The 15,196-nt window shown below is 42.2% G+C and overlaps 1 protein-coding gene across 1 annotated transcript in view; it reads left to right on the forward strand.

Moving 5' to 3' along the window:
* Positions 1-15,196, forward strand: part of LOC113016400 (receptor tyrosine-protein kinase erbB-4) — a 366,846-nt gene that overhangs the window by 258,352 nt on the left and 93,298 nt on the right. The window contains exons 11-15 of the mRNA XM_026159217.2: positions 386-476; positions 2,768-2,973; positions 6,246-6,378; positions 10,522-10,615; positions 14,783-14,937. Of these exons, the coding sequence (XP_026015002.1) occupies positions 386-476; positions 2,768-2,973; positions 6,246-6,378; positions 10,522-10,615; positions 14,783-14,937 (679 nt within the window). The remainder of the gene's footprint in view (positions 1-385; positions 477-2,767; positions 2,974-6,245; positions 6,379-10,521; positions 10,616-14,782; positions 14,938-15,196) is intronic.

Consider the following 15,196-nt stretch of genomic DNA (forward strand, 5'->3'; position numbering starts at 1 on the left):
CATAATGAAAACCTAAGCAATAAGAAAGAGCAATGGCCATTCTATCCCAGCCATTTCCTGCTCCTATCCCTTTTAATGTCATTTCCACAGATGCTGATTTGATATAATCTGTCATTAAAGGCAACCAGACAAATTGTGCAGAATATTAAATCCATTCTTTTAATTAGCAATATTAAATATTAAATATTGTCTTCTGCAAGCGCATTTCCTACAAAGAAAAGGGTTTCTTGCTTGAACTTCAGAGCAGCTCCGTGATCTGAAACTTTGGATGTAGGCAACAGAAGGGTTTTTATCCGTTGCTCATTATTTTTGTGCTCCTTCATCAAATACCGCCACATACTAATTAGCACATGTTCAACCACTTTGCCTGACATGTCTTCTTTAGGTTACCTCAACATCCAATCCTGGCCTGAAAACATGACAGATCTTAGTGTTTTTTCCAGCCTGGCTACCATTGGAGGCAGAGCTCTTTACAGGTATGTTTGCAGGCATGCCCACACTAACTTTCTTCTGTCCATCCATGGATTTTCTTCCACTTATCCATTTCAGGGCCGAGAGACTAGATTCACCAGATTGCCAGGCTGTTACAGGGCTAACACATAAAGACAGATAGCCAGTCCTGTTCACAGTTAAACCTACAGCCAGTGTAACCAGAATTTGAAGGCAGGACCTTCTTGCTATGACCTGACGCGATACCACGCTGCCAAAATTGGACCATTGCAGGATAAATCATTTGGGTGCACTTACACTTTCCCTCTAACCATTGGAAGGCTTCCCTGTGAGTAAACTACGGTAGCTGCCCCAAGAAGGCATTTAACTATCTCTGAGTATTGTTCACAACAGAGGAGCAGGTGGATTGTAAAAAGTTGGATTGTTGGGATGTCAGCAGTAACGTGGGTATTGTACTGGACTATTGTGGTGAAGAGAGACAGTTTCCAAATCACCAGCCAATATATATCCAACCCTCACATATGGTCTGGGGTAGTCACTAAAAGAATACATCTGTTAAATGCTGGAATTAGTTTCCTTTGTAAGGTGGTTGGCTGTACCTTAGAAATAGAGTGAGGAGCCCAGACATCCACAGGGAGCTGGGAGTAGGGCCACTCCTCTTTTGCATTGAAAGGAGCCAACTGTATTGGGTTTGGGCTTCCAATCATGATGCATCCTGGACAAAAGCTCTTAGAGGTTTTCCAGCAAAGCCCAGGTGGGAAGACACCTTTTAAGACCCATGTTTACATCTCATCTGGAAAATGTCTAAGACAGAACAAGGATGTCTATAATATCCTGTTTGCCCACGTAACAAAACTGGATGGATGTTGCAGGTTTGCAAATGCGTGCGTCTGAGCGAGATCAGTAAAGAGGAAACACTGCAATATCACCGCTTTCTGCTCATTCATTACTGAGGAGTAATAATAAATTCCACAAAGCTATACAGCATACATTTAAATAAATTAAAATAAAGCCATTATACTCACTTAACTCCAGAGGGATTGTTCATATTACACTTGTCTATAGACAAAATGCTTGTGAAATAAATGTAGTCAAACTTTTCTTTCCTTTCTGATCGTTGAAAATGAAACAGATGCTTAAAATGATAAGACTCCGGGACGATATCAACATATTTGCATGTCAGAATATTCCGAATAATTGATGAAACGTCTGTATGTGACAACATCCCACCTTGATACACCTTGAATTGAGTTGCTATGGCATCTAATATGCTGTTTGATGCATGCAACTTTTCAAAAATTGTAGACCAGTGTTATCAGCTGCCCTTGTCAAGGAGAGACCTCGTAGGCTGCAAAATGATGTCACAATTCTGCAGAAATAACCATGTTTGAAGCCTGCAGCTAAATTATAGTATTTCTATCTTTGCCAAAGAGGTTATGTGATTGGTTTGTGCTGGCTGTCTGTTAGCAAAATTACTCAAAATAGTGATGCACAGATTTGCATTTGCCAGAAGAAGGACTTAGCTCAGCTGGTTCCTGGATTCTTTAGAGAAAAGTTGGCAAAATTGGCCATTTCGAGCATTTTATGGTCTTTTTTCCGAGAGCATCATCTAATTTCCTGCTGTTTCCTCTTTTCGGATGCTCGCCGTTGGAGCTGGTGAGCCACCGGCAGGTTTTTGCTCACAGAAGCTCTTTGAAGCGCTGTTGTCACACAGCTTTGATTTGCCCTGTTTTGATAACAGGTTCTGTGTTTGCTTGCAAGTGACAGATTCGAGAGAGATAGTGCTGCAGAGTCAAAGGAGGTCCAGTCGTGTTTTGTAAATGCCCATGATGTACATGTAGCTCAGCAGTGCTCGAGTACAAGTCCGAGCTAGAGAAACCTTCTGCATCTGCAAAAGTTTCTTTATGTCTGGTATTTCTTTTTTTTTCTAACATTACATTTTTAATAGGAGTTTTTTTTTCTCTAGCTTTACGTGACTTCTTGTTCTTCTTTTGTCTGACTCTTAGCTTAACTCTTAATCCATTTTCCCTTTCTCCCCTCATTACTGTTCCTCTCCATCATATATTTTCATCCCACCCTCTAACCTTGTCTTTTCCTTTCCTTCCCCCCCCCTCCTAAACCCTCAATTACTCCTTCATCCTACTTTCTCTTCTTCCATCTTGTTAAAATTGCTTTCCAAATCTTCTTGTGTGCTTCCAACTATTTCTTTTAAATTTGTTATTTCTCTCTGATTTCCTTTCTTCTCCCTACTCGTCCCCTCTACCCCTTCTCCCTTTGCCATGACTCATTTCCTTTTCTATTCTCTCTTCTCTTTCAGTGGAAGTGGTATTTCTCTTTTGATCTTGAAGCAGCGTTGGATCTCCTCACTCCAGTTCCAGTCGTTGAGTGAGATCAGCGCCGGGAACGTCTACATTTTCAACAACAGCCGCCTCTGCTTCTATAACACTATCAACTGGACGTCGCTATTTAGGACCCCGAGCCAAAAAGTCCTCGTCCGTAACAACCAAGATCCAAAGGAGTGCAGTGAGTAGATGTGGTGTTAAGACTATTAAAGTTTTTAGCTTTTGCAGACCTCTGCACCTTCTGAGGGAGGAATCAGCGTTTAAGCAATATTGCATCATTACGCAGTGTCTTAGCTGCATAATTAATCCAAAATGGTTCAAATTTTGATGCCAAAGTAGGGTTCTGAATAGTTTTTAAACCTTTCAAGAACTCCTGCTCTCCTGTTTTTTCCTCCACGTAATCGTACTGAGTGTTTCAGGAGGGGTGTGAGCAGCACCACTCAGAAACTGTAGTTTTATTGCATTTTGACTATTGCTAATTTGGGTTTGGCTGGTGTTCAAGTTTGAGAGAGTGTGACAGACAGGCTGTGGCTGCCAGGAAAACTAGGGAAGGTTCCAGGTGAGGTGGACAGAGCGCGTGGCAGGTTGGGAAAAACAGGAGAGAGGTGACGGGAAAATGACATGAAGCTGAGAGTGGCAAAAGAAAATGTGGCAGCAGGAGACAGGGTGGTGGTGGCAAATGAGATAAAGGACCCGAGTCACGTGGAAGCAAAGAGCTACTGAAGAGGCCGAACAACACAAGGGACAAACTTGGCTGGGTCAGTGTTCAGTGTTAGCAATGACCACATCTGGTACACACACATTTCATAACAAAGGGGTCAGTTAAAAGGATGATTGGATGGATAAATTGCTGGAGTAATTTCTGAGCACCGGTTCTATGTGAGGACAAGGCCATGCGAAATTTAAATTGCAATGAAAGCCGATTGGGTAAAAGTGATGTGCTAGCTGGCTAGTTTTTGTTAGCTGCTAGCATCTGCTTTTTGGACTAGTTCATGTGAAAGTTACCTGCAATAAAGTAGACAGGATACGTTTAGAGTATCTTTTAGAAGTTTAAAGTGATTGACTCTCAGTGTGGGTTGGATTTTAACAGTATAAATGGTAAATGGCCTGTATTTATATAGCGCTTTACTAGTCCCTAAGGACCCCAAAGCGCTTTACATATCCAGTCATCCACCCATTCACACACACATTCACACACTAACATTATAACATTAAAAGTTAGTGTAAGTTACTCTTTAATGCTACACAGATGAACTGAGCAGTCTGTCAGAGTGAATGCGTCTCCGTTGTGCAAGTGCAATGCAAATTTCATCCACTATATAGTGCTCTAAGAAATCCTTATGATGCATGAAAAATCAGTGTACAGTAATAAAATCACTACTACTCATCCACATCAAAAGGAGTCAGCTGAGGTGGTTTGGGCATCTGACTAGGATGCCTCCTGGGTGAGGTGTTACATGCCATTCTACGAGGAGGCCCTGAGGTAGACCAAGGACATGCTGGAGAGATTACATCTCTCTCTGTTGACCAGCATAAACCCCACATAAACTGGAGAAGGTGGCTGGGGGGTGAGAGGTTTGGGTTTCAGCCAGTCCCAGACAAAAGGCAGAAGATAGATGTATGGATGAGGGAGTGACTGAAAAAGTGGATGATTTAACCACAGCCACACAATATACTAAAAGAGAGAGAAAAAAACAGCAGCCAGAGGCACAAGAAAAGGGAAAACAGTAGGAATGAGACTAAACGACAGCCATAGCCATGGTACCATTAGCACTCTAATTACCTCTACCCCAGTATTACACACTGACTTGGCCAATTTCATGGGAACTGTCATGCCTTAAAGGTATGTTAAGTATAATGCTTGCAATGGGAAGTGGAAGCGTGATGGAATGAACAACAGGCAAATAAAGGGACATATTGCTCATATGATTCCACAATACCCAGGGTAATGAGCTTATTTATAATATTTGTGAGGATTTGTTAGAGGTGGTTGCCACTAAAGCTTTCTGTGTCTGAGATGGAGATAACTAAGCCGCCATAGTTTTTCACGGTCCTGCCACACTGCGGTTCATATCATTAGCCAGTTAATGAGTACGGTGTGTGTATTAGAGATCGATCGATGGCACCTTACACAGGTCTCTTCATTAGGCTCAACCCACTGTCTACGATTGACTGTTCTCCTGTTGACAAAGGGTTTGGCCCCCACCAGGCGACACTCCCGGGGATATGTGTGTCACTCAGCGATTGAGTGTGATGAGCATTATTGATTGTTGTGGTTCAACAGGAAAGGGCGGGGGGGTTACAATTATAGTGGATGTGTTCTTTAATGGCAGAGATGTGGGGAATACCAATGTTTACTCACTCAGGTGGGCAGAAACATACAGCAGTTTGAGCTTCCGATAGCTGTAGAAAAAAATATATAAATGCAGTCCATTTACAAGCACTGACTTATCTCCTAGGCATGAATACAGAATAGATATACACACATTGCTACATTTATACACTTATAATTTGGGACAGGCAGCAATGTTATAGACATCTTAAAGAAAAGACATTCTGCCAATGAAGTCTGTGGGTTCCCCAAGAATCAACACTGACTTTCGACAGTCTTGTGATCCATTTCGCCAACTTTTTTCATCTTGTGCCACCAAGGGGTCAAAGATGAAAATGTGTTAATGTCTGTAACTTTTGCACCATTCTTAATTTTTAGATTGAGAAGACAATTGCATCAATTATTGGAACAAACCGAGTTCAGAGGACTGTACAACCAATTTTATGTTGTTAAAAAAATAACACAAATGATCTTCAGGTATACATATGTCCCTGCTATCAAAATAGGAGGCAGAGTTGCCATACAGGAAGTGACGTGAGCAACACTTCTATCAAGCCAAACATTGGTGATCCTAGGACCCAGTTCTTGCAATTGCATTTCACTTTTCACAGTCTCACTGTTTATTGCAACAATACTAGCAAAAGCCACCAACTACTTAACAATCATTGGGGAATACATGTTTTTCCTTCATGTCCACTGGTTGCTAACCAGTTGCCAACCAGTTTCTAGGTCTGTGCTGCAGGACCCTAATTTGTTTAGTACTGATATGTGTAGAGATGTTTAATAAAACTGTTAAGCACTTTGGTAGAACTTGAGAATTTTAAAGTTATTTTTGTGTACAAGAGGACAAAATATAGTGCCTGTATCTGATCGTACTGTGGCGTATCCCAAGACACAGACATTTCGAGGTGTTACGTAACCACAATATATAACTGATATATAATTGATAGCTGATAGCCAGACCAAGGATCATCAAAGATATAAGCTGGATATTAGCCACATACACACTTAACAGGTGATCGTACCCCAACACTTGTTTAATGTGTTGACACCAAACATCCTCCCTGTTGTCTTTAAAAGAAAATTATACTATTTTGACCATTTGAACATTCTCCTCACAGTCCAACAACGAATGGTGTGTGACCGAATGTGTTCGGACGATGGCTGTTGGGGACCAGGGCCAGACCAGTGCCTCTCTTGCCGATATTTCAAGCGAGGCCGTACCTGCGTTCAGTCCTGCAACCTTTTTGATGGGTGAGTAGTCGATTCATTCAGTAAAAGTCCTTTCCTTCCTCTGACACATTCTGAGCAAATGTTGTACGTGGGTCTGGAAATATCTTTGAGTAGATCTGACTTAAACTGTGAAAGAATAAAAAAAAAACAACACATTTCTGATCATTGTGGTCCCAGGAAGCTGGATTAATTCCTCAGCAAACAGCCATACGTGACAAGCAGCAGAAATAAAATCAATTTAAACTGTTTTAATGCATGAAAATGAAGTCAAAACATCCTCAAGGGCTCTGGAGGAGGAGAGTCTAATTGCTGATTGGCATGAATGTAATGAGATGAACCAATAAGGAATTTTACAGTGCGAACAGTCAGAGGAACATTTGGCTGCATATTACACCCACTGTCCAAACTCAATTTAAGTATACACCATTGTTGAAGCACATTTCATTTCAAATCACCCATTTGGACTGACAGACATGAGTGTTTACTGCACTGAGCAGGAAAATGAAGCAAGCTGTTTCCGAGTGTCCTCACAATCCACTGATCTTCGCTGTGAGTAATTGCATTCAGGTCATCCCTCTATGTTGCCAAGAGGCACATCAAAAAGATCACTGCCAACTCACCTGGGGAGAAACCCTCCTTTGTAGACGTAGTTTCCAGCCTTTTTCTTGCTGTTCTTGAATGAACGGGGAGATGCTGTGAATCGCAACACTTGAAAGCATCCATCTAAAATAAGACTGTACCGGCAGCATCTGCCACAAGATAAATATGACTTTTCTTCCAAGCGGTGTGATGTCAGGCTCGTGTTTTCCTCAGGGGAAGAGGAGAGCGCGTGTGTAAGTGTGTATGAGAGCGAGCAACCCTCGGTCATGTTGACTTGTTGCTGGTCCTTTCCTGCGCCGTTTGTGGGAGGGAAGCTTTGAAGTTGCCGGGGAAAACAGCTCATAGCGAAGGCTTTGAAGAAGACGAGGAAAGGCGCATGGCAGGGAGCGGCTGAACCACACTTGTTTCCAATACTGTAAATACAGTCAGTCACAGTGAGGAAATGCAAGCAATATTCAACAGGCCCACTTTTTGTTTTGAGTCACTGGCCTGACTTGTGGAATCAGAACATCCATAACCCAAAGGCCTGGTGTAAGAAGTGTCTACCTACCAACAAAGAGTGCTGAGTTGGTATTTACTTGCTTTTACTGTACATTGCTTAAAAGCTGCTAGGTGTAGTCCCTGACTGGTTGGCAAAGATTCCTGGCAGTTTCTGGCTCCTGCTGGGTGAAATTGGTCGAAAACTACCGTACTATCTATTTCAACTACTATCCGCAGGGCAGTACAACTTGATAAAGTGCGAAACAATGTAGACAGTTTGCCTTCCAAGTAAAAGTTGTGGCACTGAGGCACTTTTTTCTGTAAAAGTGAACTTTTTTAAAATTTCTGGCTTGTGTTGCATTTTTCACAGTTTGCAGCTCAGAGAGTAAGTGCACAGTGTTTGTAGATGAGTCCATCCCTTCATTTCAAAATACGACTGCAGCAACATGCGACTGACCAAACTTTTTACCAACCGCTTCAAATACTGATCAAGGAATCTTCCCCAGTGACTGGAGTTTGCCATGGGGTCACTGTGTTTAATATCATTATTCTTGCTATGTACATTTTCTTTATTCTATGGCATGTGTCTTGAAGATTGTAGAAGTAGATACAAATACACTGTTGAATTGTTGAAGAAAGTCATATCATCTGCATAAAAAAGCCACATCATGGCATATCTAAATTGATTTTTTTTTAAAAAGTGGGTACAGCCAATACTGTTCTGTTACGGTATGTGAGTTATATATAGTTTTCACCTTTAAAAAATCATTTTAGTCTTATTTCCACAGTCTGTACACTAATTTAATGACTGGATATGGACAGCAGATTGTCATAGCGCTGCTTATTTTCAGCACTTTTGCTGTATGCAGCATAGATTTGCTTAATATTTCACTTTGTTCTGAAGCTACTGAACTGTATATCTCTCAAGAATTTAGTGTTAGCTCATTAAAAATGTTCTCGGGATGGTGATTTTAAACCTTAAGATTCTTCAGCTCGTTCTTCTTCTGTGTTTCCATTGTTAATGAGAAGAGGCACTAATTCCCTTCAGTTTATACGTCTGTTGAATAAAACAAAGAGAGAGCAAAGGAGTTTGGGGGTGAGCAGGGAGGACTGAAATGCAATCCCACTGGGGTTGGGGGAGGAGGGAGGGAGGGAGTGAGTGAGGGAGGAGCTGAATGGGTTTAATTAAAAAAATTTTAAAAAGTTGCTTTGGTGGGTTGACCGTGCTGTGGCTATTTGGATGTTTGGATTTCTGAACAGCGGCCACAGCCCTGCTTAAATTCCACCAAAACAGGACTAATCCCCCATCAGGTCATCCCCCCAGTGGGGCTTTGGCGCGCACTACCAGCTGTGAAGGAGGCCAATCAGGAAGAACGGCTTTGAAGGAATGGAAATGACCCCAGAGAGCATGACTGCAGAGGTCTTTGTCTCTCACCCATTCTGCTCCATGTATCTTTTCTTCCACCTCAACCAAGAAAAGAGATATCTCTCCACTGCCTGGGCCTTTTTTCCCCCTAAAGGATTCCCCTGCATAGTGCCTCGGAGAGAGGAATCTAATTTATTTTGGAACAAGGGAAAAAAAAGCTGGGGGAGAAATGCAAAGAGAGCTATGGGAGTTTCCCACTGAAAACATCATTAATAAAAGGACCATCTGTAGCTTACACACTCTGCTTTTTGGATGTGTCAGACAAACTGCTGTGATCATAAAGAATCAATAGGACCATTTAAAGAAAAACTACCCTGAAATAAAGGCTCAGCAAAGGGAAATCTGGGATTTTATCTTCATTTTTATTGCCTTTTAATGTGAGCTGAACACTAGAGTGTCAGGATGTTTAGTTTCTCTTTTTTTTGTTGCTTTTAAAACTACCGAGTCTAAAAGGTTTTCATCTAATATTACCCACATGAAAATGCATAAAAACCCACATACCCGCAGGAGATCCAAAATTCTCAGTGCCACATCTTATAAAAACAGCTCACAAGGAGGAATCTGTGGACTCTTTATTCCACCCCAATAGCATCACATGCAAATATGAACAAAAATCATGCACGTGCACGCGCGCACACATACAGTCCCTTTCATTATCCCGCTGCTGTGAGAAAGAGGTTTGTTTGTAACTGGGCGAATCCTCCTCTGAGAGCGTCTGTCCTCTGCATTGGCTGATCGATCCCTCTGATGTGAAAAGTGGTTTTGATCGGCAGCAGTTGTTATTGACAGCAGCCTGCCTCCGCCCGCCCGAGACGCCGCACTTCAAAAGTGAAGATAATGCGCTGATTCGGACACAAACAAGACAGGAATTTTTAGATTGAGAGTATGCGAGTGCACACACACAGACACACACACACACACACACAATCACGCACAGAAACACACCAATATACACATATAAGGATTCAACAGTAAGGCCTGGGGCTATGTGGAGCTCCTGCCAGGGTAATTGCAGTGTATAAACCCAATATCGAGCTCTATTGTTTACTTTCTTTCCCCTCAGAAGCGAAAAAACAAAACCAACATAAAGTACACATTAACCGGCTGACTGAAGCGTTTTAGACGTTGCAGGAACCGCAGTGATTCTTTGATAACGGGATGAAAAGAAAATGTGTTTGGCTTTTTTTTCTTTTTCTTTTATCACACACTCCCTCTGTCTCTTCACTCTGGTCCTATCAAAAGCAAACTCCCTCTCTAAATGCCCTCTCCGTGGCCTTTCATACCATCTTTCCCGTTCCTCCTTCCCTCCCACCATCTCTTCTCCTGCTTCCTCCACCTTCCACACATCCCCTCATGTTTGCCTATGATTTAAAAAGACGTTCATTATTCATGGACTTTCTCTGTAAGCATATTGACCATACTAAGCCGTTAACCTGGTCAAATAGTTTTAGGTAGCTCGCTGCCCTGCATGCCCCTTCAGCAGAGGGCACTGCATCTTGGAGATGACCCAGATAAACCGGTTGTTGTATCACACTTGATTTTGTTGAAAAAGGCCTCAATGTACAGCTCGTACTTGCGGCATGCTCTTAATCAATATTTCACTGTGCTCTCAAATCTATAATACATGCATTCCTATTTTCATTTTTCTTATTTATCAGGGAAGAGCGTGAATTTGCCAATGGATCCGTGTGCCTGGCGTGCGATAGCCAATGTGAGAAGATGGATGGAAACACTGTGACATGTCTCGGTCCGGTAAGACCCTCAGTCTCAACTTCCTTTTTACTTAAGAATACATTTTATAAATACAGGAAATAAGCTGTTTAGATTAAAACCACTCCTCATTTTTCTGTGCGAGATAGGGGACTATCTTCTACGTGCCAAAGTGGATTTCCAACTTATTTTGCTGTGTTTTGCACACAGGATTTCCGAAGATATAAGTACTGTTTGCAAAGGTGAATGGTAGGTTAATGGGAGGGATGATAAAGTACTGTAGCTACTTTTGGAGGCATGCTTTTGGCAAGCACCCATGCACACAGTCAAAAAAAAAGCAAAATGAGATTAGATTCTGACCTTCCGGTAAAGTCACTTTTAGAATGATCGCAATACGACTCTCCAAAATGTTTCCTTGCTGAAATGTCAGTGGAGAACATGCACATCTGCATGCATGTGCACAGAAATTGTACGCAGCAACACCAAATGCAAACAAATCTGCTCATGCAAGGCTGCAGCTGCATCATTATCATGCTAGGGTATACGCCAGTGCTCGTATCAAACCTGCAGGGACGCCCAGAAAAGGTTGCCAAACGTCTCAGGAGTTGCAGGATGATTAAAGGGATTGGAAAGCAGAAGAATCCACATATGCCAAAAATAATCTCCACAACATAACTGCGGTAGGTTTTGCTAAAATTCCTGTGAATTACTATATATTTTCTGTACTTTGTACTTGTAAAAAGCATAAAAAGAAAATATAGTAAGCTGACAAATCAGTCTAGATGTTGTAACTGAATACAGATCTCAGGACATGATCAGAATTATTGTCAACTAAAGTCTAGAGACTGGTCAACGACCCTCTGTCAGTGATGTGTATTCCTTGACCGTTTGCTAAGCGGTTCCTTGAGGTTGCTGGCTGTTGACAGGTGAAATCCTTCACAATGAGGATGCTGTACCAAAACCCTCCTTGTGATTTGTTTGGTTACCAGCAGATTGTTTGCAGACAAGTTACTATTCTTCATATAAAACTACAGGTGATTGCAGCAATCACCAACGAATTCCCGAGGTGTGGTGAAAGTTCGAACCAGAAACAAAGAACATTTCCCTTCAGTGGAAAATGCGTGCCTTACTACAGCAATTTTTATTTTGAAGGTGAGACAGCTCACCTTCAAAATAAATATTTTTAAATATACATATGGATGACACCAGGGGCCAGAAAAAATACTGAAAGAGCAAGACATGAATTCAATTTCAGCGTGATTCAATTCAGTTTTATAGATCTAGCACCAAATCATAACAGCAGTTGTCTTCAACTGCTTTATGTTAAAAGGTAAAGACCCTACAATAGTACAGAGAAAACACCAACAATTAAACAATCCCCTTTGAGCAAGTCCTAGGCAACAGTGGGAAGGAAAAACTCCCTTTAAAGAGGAACAAGTTTCCAGTAGAACCAGGCTCAGAGAGGGACAGCTTTCTAACACGATTTGTTGGGGGTGAGGGGAGGAAGACAGGACAAAGACACTGTGGAAGAGAGCCAGAGATGAAATGAGATAAACATGACTGAGTGAAGAGGAAACACTCAGTGCATCATGGCAAGCGCCCAGCAGCCTAGGCATATTCTACTGTAACTAAGAGAGGATTCAGAGTCACCTGATTCAACTATAAGCGTTATGAAAAAGAAAAAGTAGAGAGGGTGTCTGTCTCCCGAATCCAAACTGGGAGCTGGTCCCACATCCTATTACAGCACTGCACTCTGTTCCAGTTAGCTCAGTAGGACGACCCATTCTCTCACAGATGTTTATAAAGGCAGACTGTATGGTTAGGTACTTGTTTTTATACGCCTCTGTCAAATGGATTGAAAACACCTGAATTCAAAGATATGGCCATTTGTGCATATTGTGTATGTGACTTATTCTGCGTTATCAAGACGTGCGAATTTGAAACCAGGTACATCCACGTGGTTATGAGAATATCCTTGGAAACTTTTTCTGAGCTATTTCAAAACCCCTGGACTAAATTACTTGTGCTCACATACAGTATAGAGTGATTACATCCAATAATATCCATTACAATACTGTTATTTAATTAAATTACCTGCTTGTTGTTTTTTTCTTTACTATGATGAATTCTGAATCCTGGTGGCATAAATACTGTAGTGGGACAAATGTGGGTACGATCTATAACTGTACAGGAAGCTGATTTTACAGCGCAATGTTTCATTACGAAAAAGTTGCATCTAATGTGCAGCATGACTTGTTTCACGGATTCTAGTGACTGTGTGACTAACCTTTTATGACTGTCTGAGGGAGAGAATAACAGATGAAGAGAGAGAGAGCAGCTCCTCAAGGATGCGCAAAGGCTGGTGACGTTGGGATGCTGGTCACAGCTGAGCAGTGAATAACACCAGAGTCAATCATCCACGGGTGCTCAGTCACACGCAGACGCACATGCGCAGTGTCCACGGACATACTTAAATGCATTCGGACATCTGTATGCATCTGCCCTGCTCACACACAGACACGCAACTACGCAAAATGAGCATAATGTTTATTGATGGTGTGTGTCTAAATGTGTCAAGTGGTGAGAAGCTGTCCATCAGGTCGCCGTGGCTGTCGTTAGCAGCAGAGCGTGGAGCTGAAAAGCCCAGCCGCCAGAATGCAACTTGTTCTTCACAACACACACATACACACACCTCTGTGCAATTTTAAGCTTACACTTTTGTCAGCACTTCGTGCACACGCACATAGACATTCACACAAAGTGTACAGTCAGTTTTCCGCTCCCATTCTAACTTATTCATGCTCCTGCTGCAGCTGAGCTCGTGTTCACTTACCTCTTGTCGTCTCCTCCATCACTTTCAGTGTGCACTTTTTTTTGGCACAACCTGACTCCCTAACCATTTTCCCAGTTTTATCAAGGATACAGTGGAATAAATTCCAGGCACTTTAGCTCAACATGGATTATACTGCCAAAAGTGTTCAGTCTCCCATCCAAATCTTTTAATTCAGGTGTTCCAATCACTTTCATGGCCACAGGTGTATAAAATCAAACATCCAGACATGCAGACTGCTACTACAAAAATGTGTGAAGGAATGCATCACTCTCAGTAGCTCAGTGAATTCCAGTGTGGTAATGTGACAGGATGCAACCTGTGCAACAAGTCCAGACGTGAAATTTCCACACTACTAAATATTCAATCGTCAACTGTTAGTGGGATTAGAACAAAGTAGAAGCTACACTAAATCACACTGGGGTCTGTGGATGCTGAGGCACATATTGCACAGACGTCACCAACTCCAAACTTCACGTGGCCTTCAGATTAGCTCAAGAACGGTGCGTAGAGAGCTTAATGGCGCAGGTTTCCATGGCAGCATGGCTGCATCTAAGCCTTAGATCACCAAGGGTCGGATGCAGTGGTGTAAAGCACCCCACCACTGGACTCTAGAGTAGTGAAGATATGTTTCCTCGAGTGACGAATCTTAGTTCTCTGTCTGGAAATCAAATGGAAGAGTCTGGGTTTGATGGTCGCCAGGGGAACAGTACTGGTCTGACTGCATTGTGCCAATTGTAAAGTTTGGTGGAGGGGGGATTACCTTAGATCCAGTGAAAGAAACTCTTAATGCATCAGCATACCAAGACATCTGTGGGAACAGTTTGGGGGTGGTACCTTCCTCTTCCAACATGACCAGTGCACAAAGCAAGGACAAATGAATTTGGATGAATTAAAGCAGAGCCTATGAGACAGGCCTTTTTGTCCAAAATAATTGTCTGACCTCATAAATGTGCTTCTGAAAGAACGGTCAAAACTTCTCATAAACACTCTTAAACTTGTGGTAAGCTTTCCTAGAAGAGCTGAAGCTGTTATTGCTGCAAATTGTGGGCCAACATCACATGGATAAAGAATGGGAGGTCACTCAAGTTCATGTGTGTGTTAAGGCACACGAGCAAATACTTTTTGCAATACAATGTATAAATCATTGCTTGGGATTCATGTGGGATTATCGCTGTATGAATTTCCATGAACTTTTTCTTAACTTTATTTTTCTCCACTGGTTTCTTTTAGCTCTTCACCCATTATTTTGTTCTTGTTTTATGTTATCTCCTCTTACTGCCACCTTTACCTCCTTCTTCTTTATTCACCCCTTGTCTACCACCCTCTTTGTAACCCATCTTCTCATCTCGCTCCTCCTTGTTGTGCTCTCCTCACAGGGCCCAGACCAGTGTGTAAAATGCCTCCACTTCAAAGACGGCCCTAACTGCGTAGAGAAGTGCCCCGACGGGCTGCAGGGAGCCAACAGTTTCATCTTCAAATACGCCAAGGCCAACAACGAGTGTCATCCCTGCCATGCCAATTGCACCCAGGGGTAAGAGAGGGATGATACATAAAGATGTGTCTATGTATAAAAGTTAATCCGTTTCTTTCAAGTGTCCACTCGCCTTCATAGTTACCCTGAGCAGCTTCTGGCTTTGGTGCTTTTATGCTGTTAAAAGCATCATGGAGTCATACTGCATTGCACTCAGGAGGTATAACAGACAAGGACCACCTCTCTCCCAAGGAGAGGGGACTGAAAGAGGGAGAGAGCATGATTTAATCTTGCAGGTGCTACATTCTTTGACCTGTTG

This window comes from Astatotilapia calliptera, chromosome 23, assembly GCF_964374335.1.
Source record: "Astatotilapia calliptera chromosome 23, fAstCal68.1, whole genome shotgun sequence".
NCBI lineage: Eukaryota > Metazoa > Chordata > Actinopteri > Cichliformes > Cichlidae > Astatotilapia > Astatotilapia calliptera.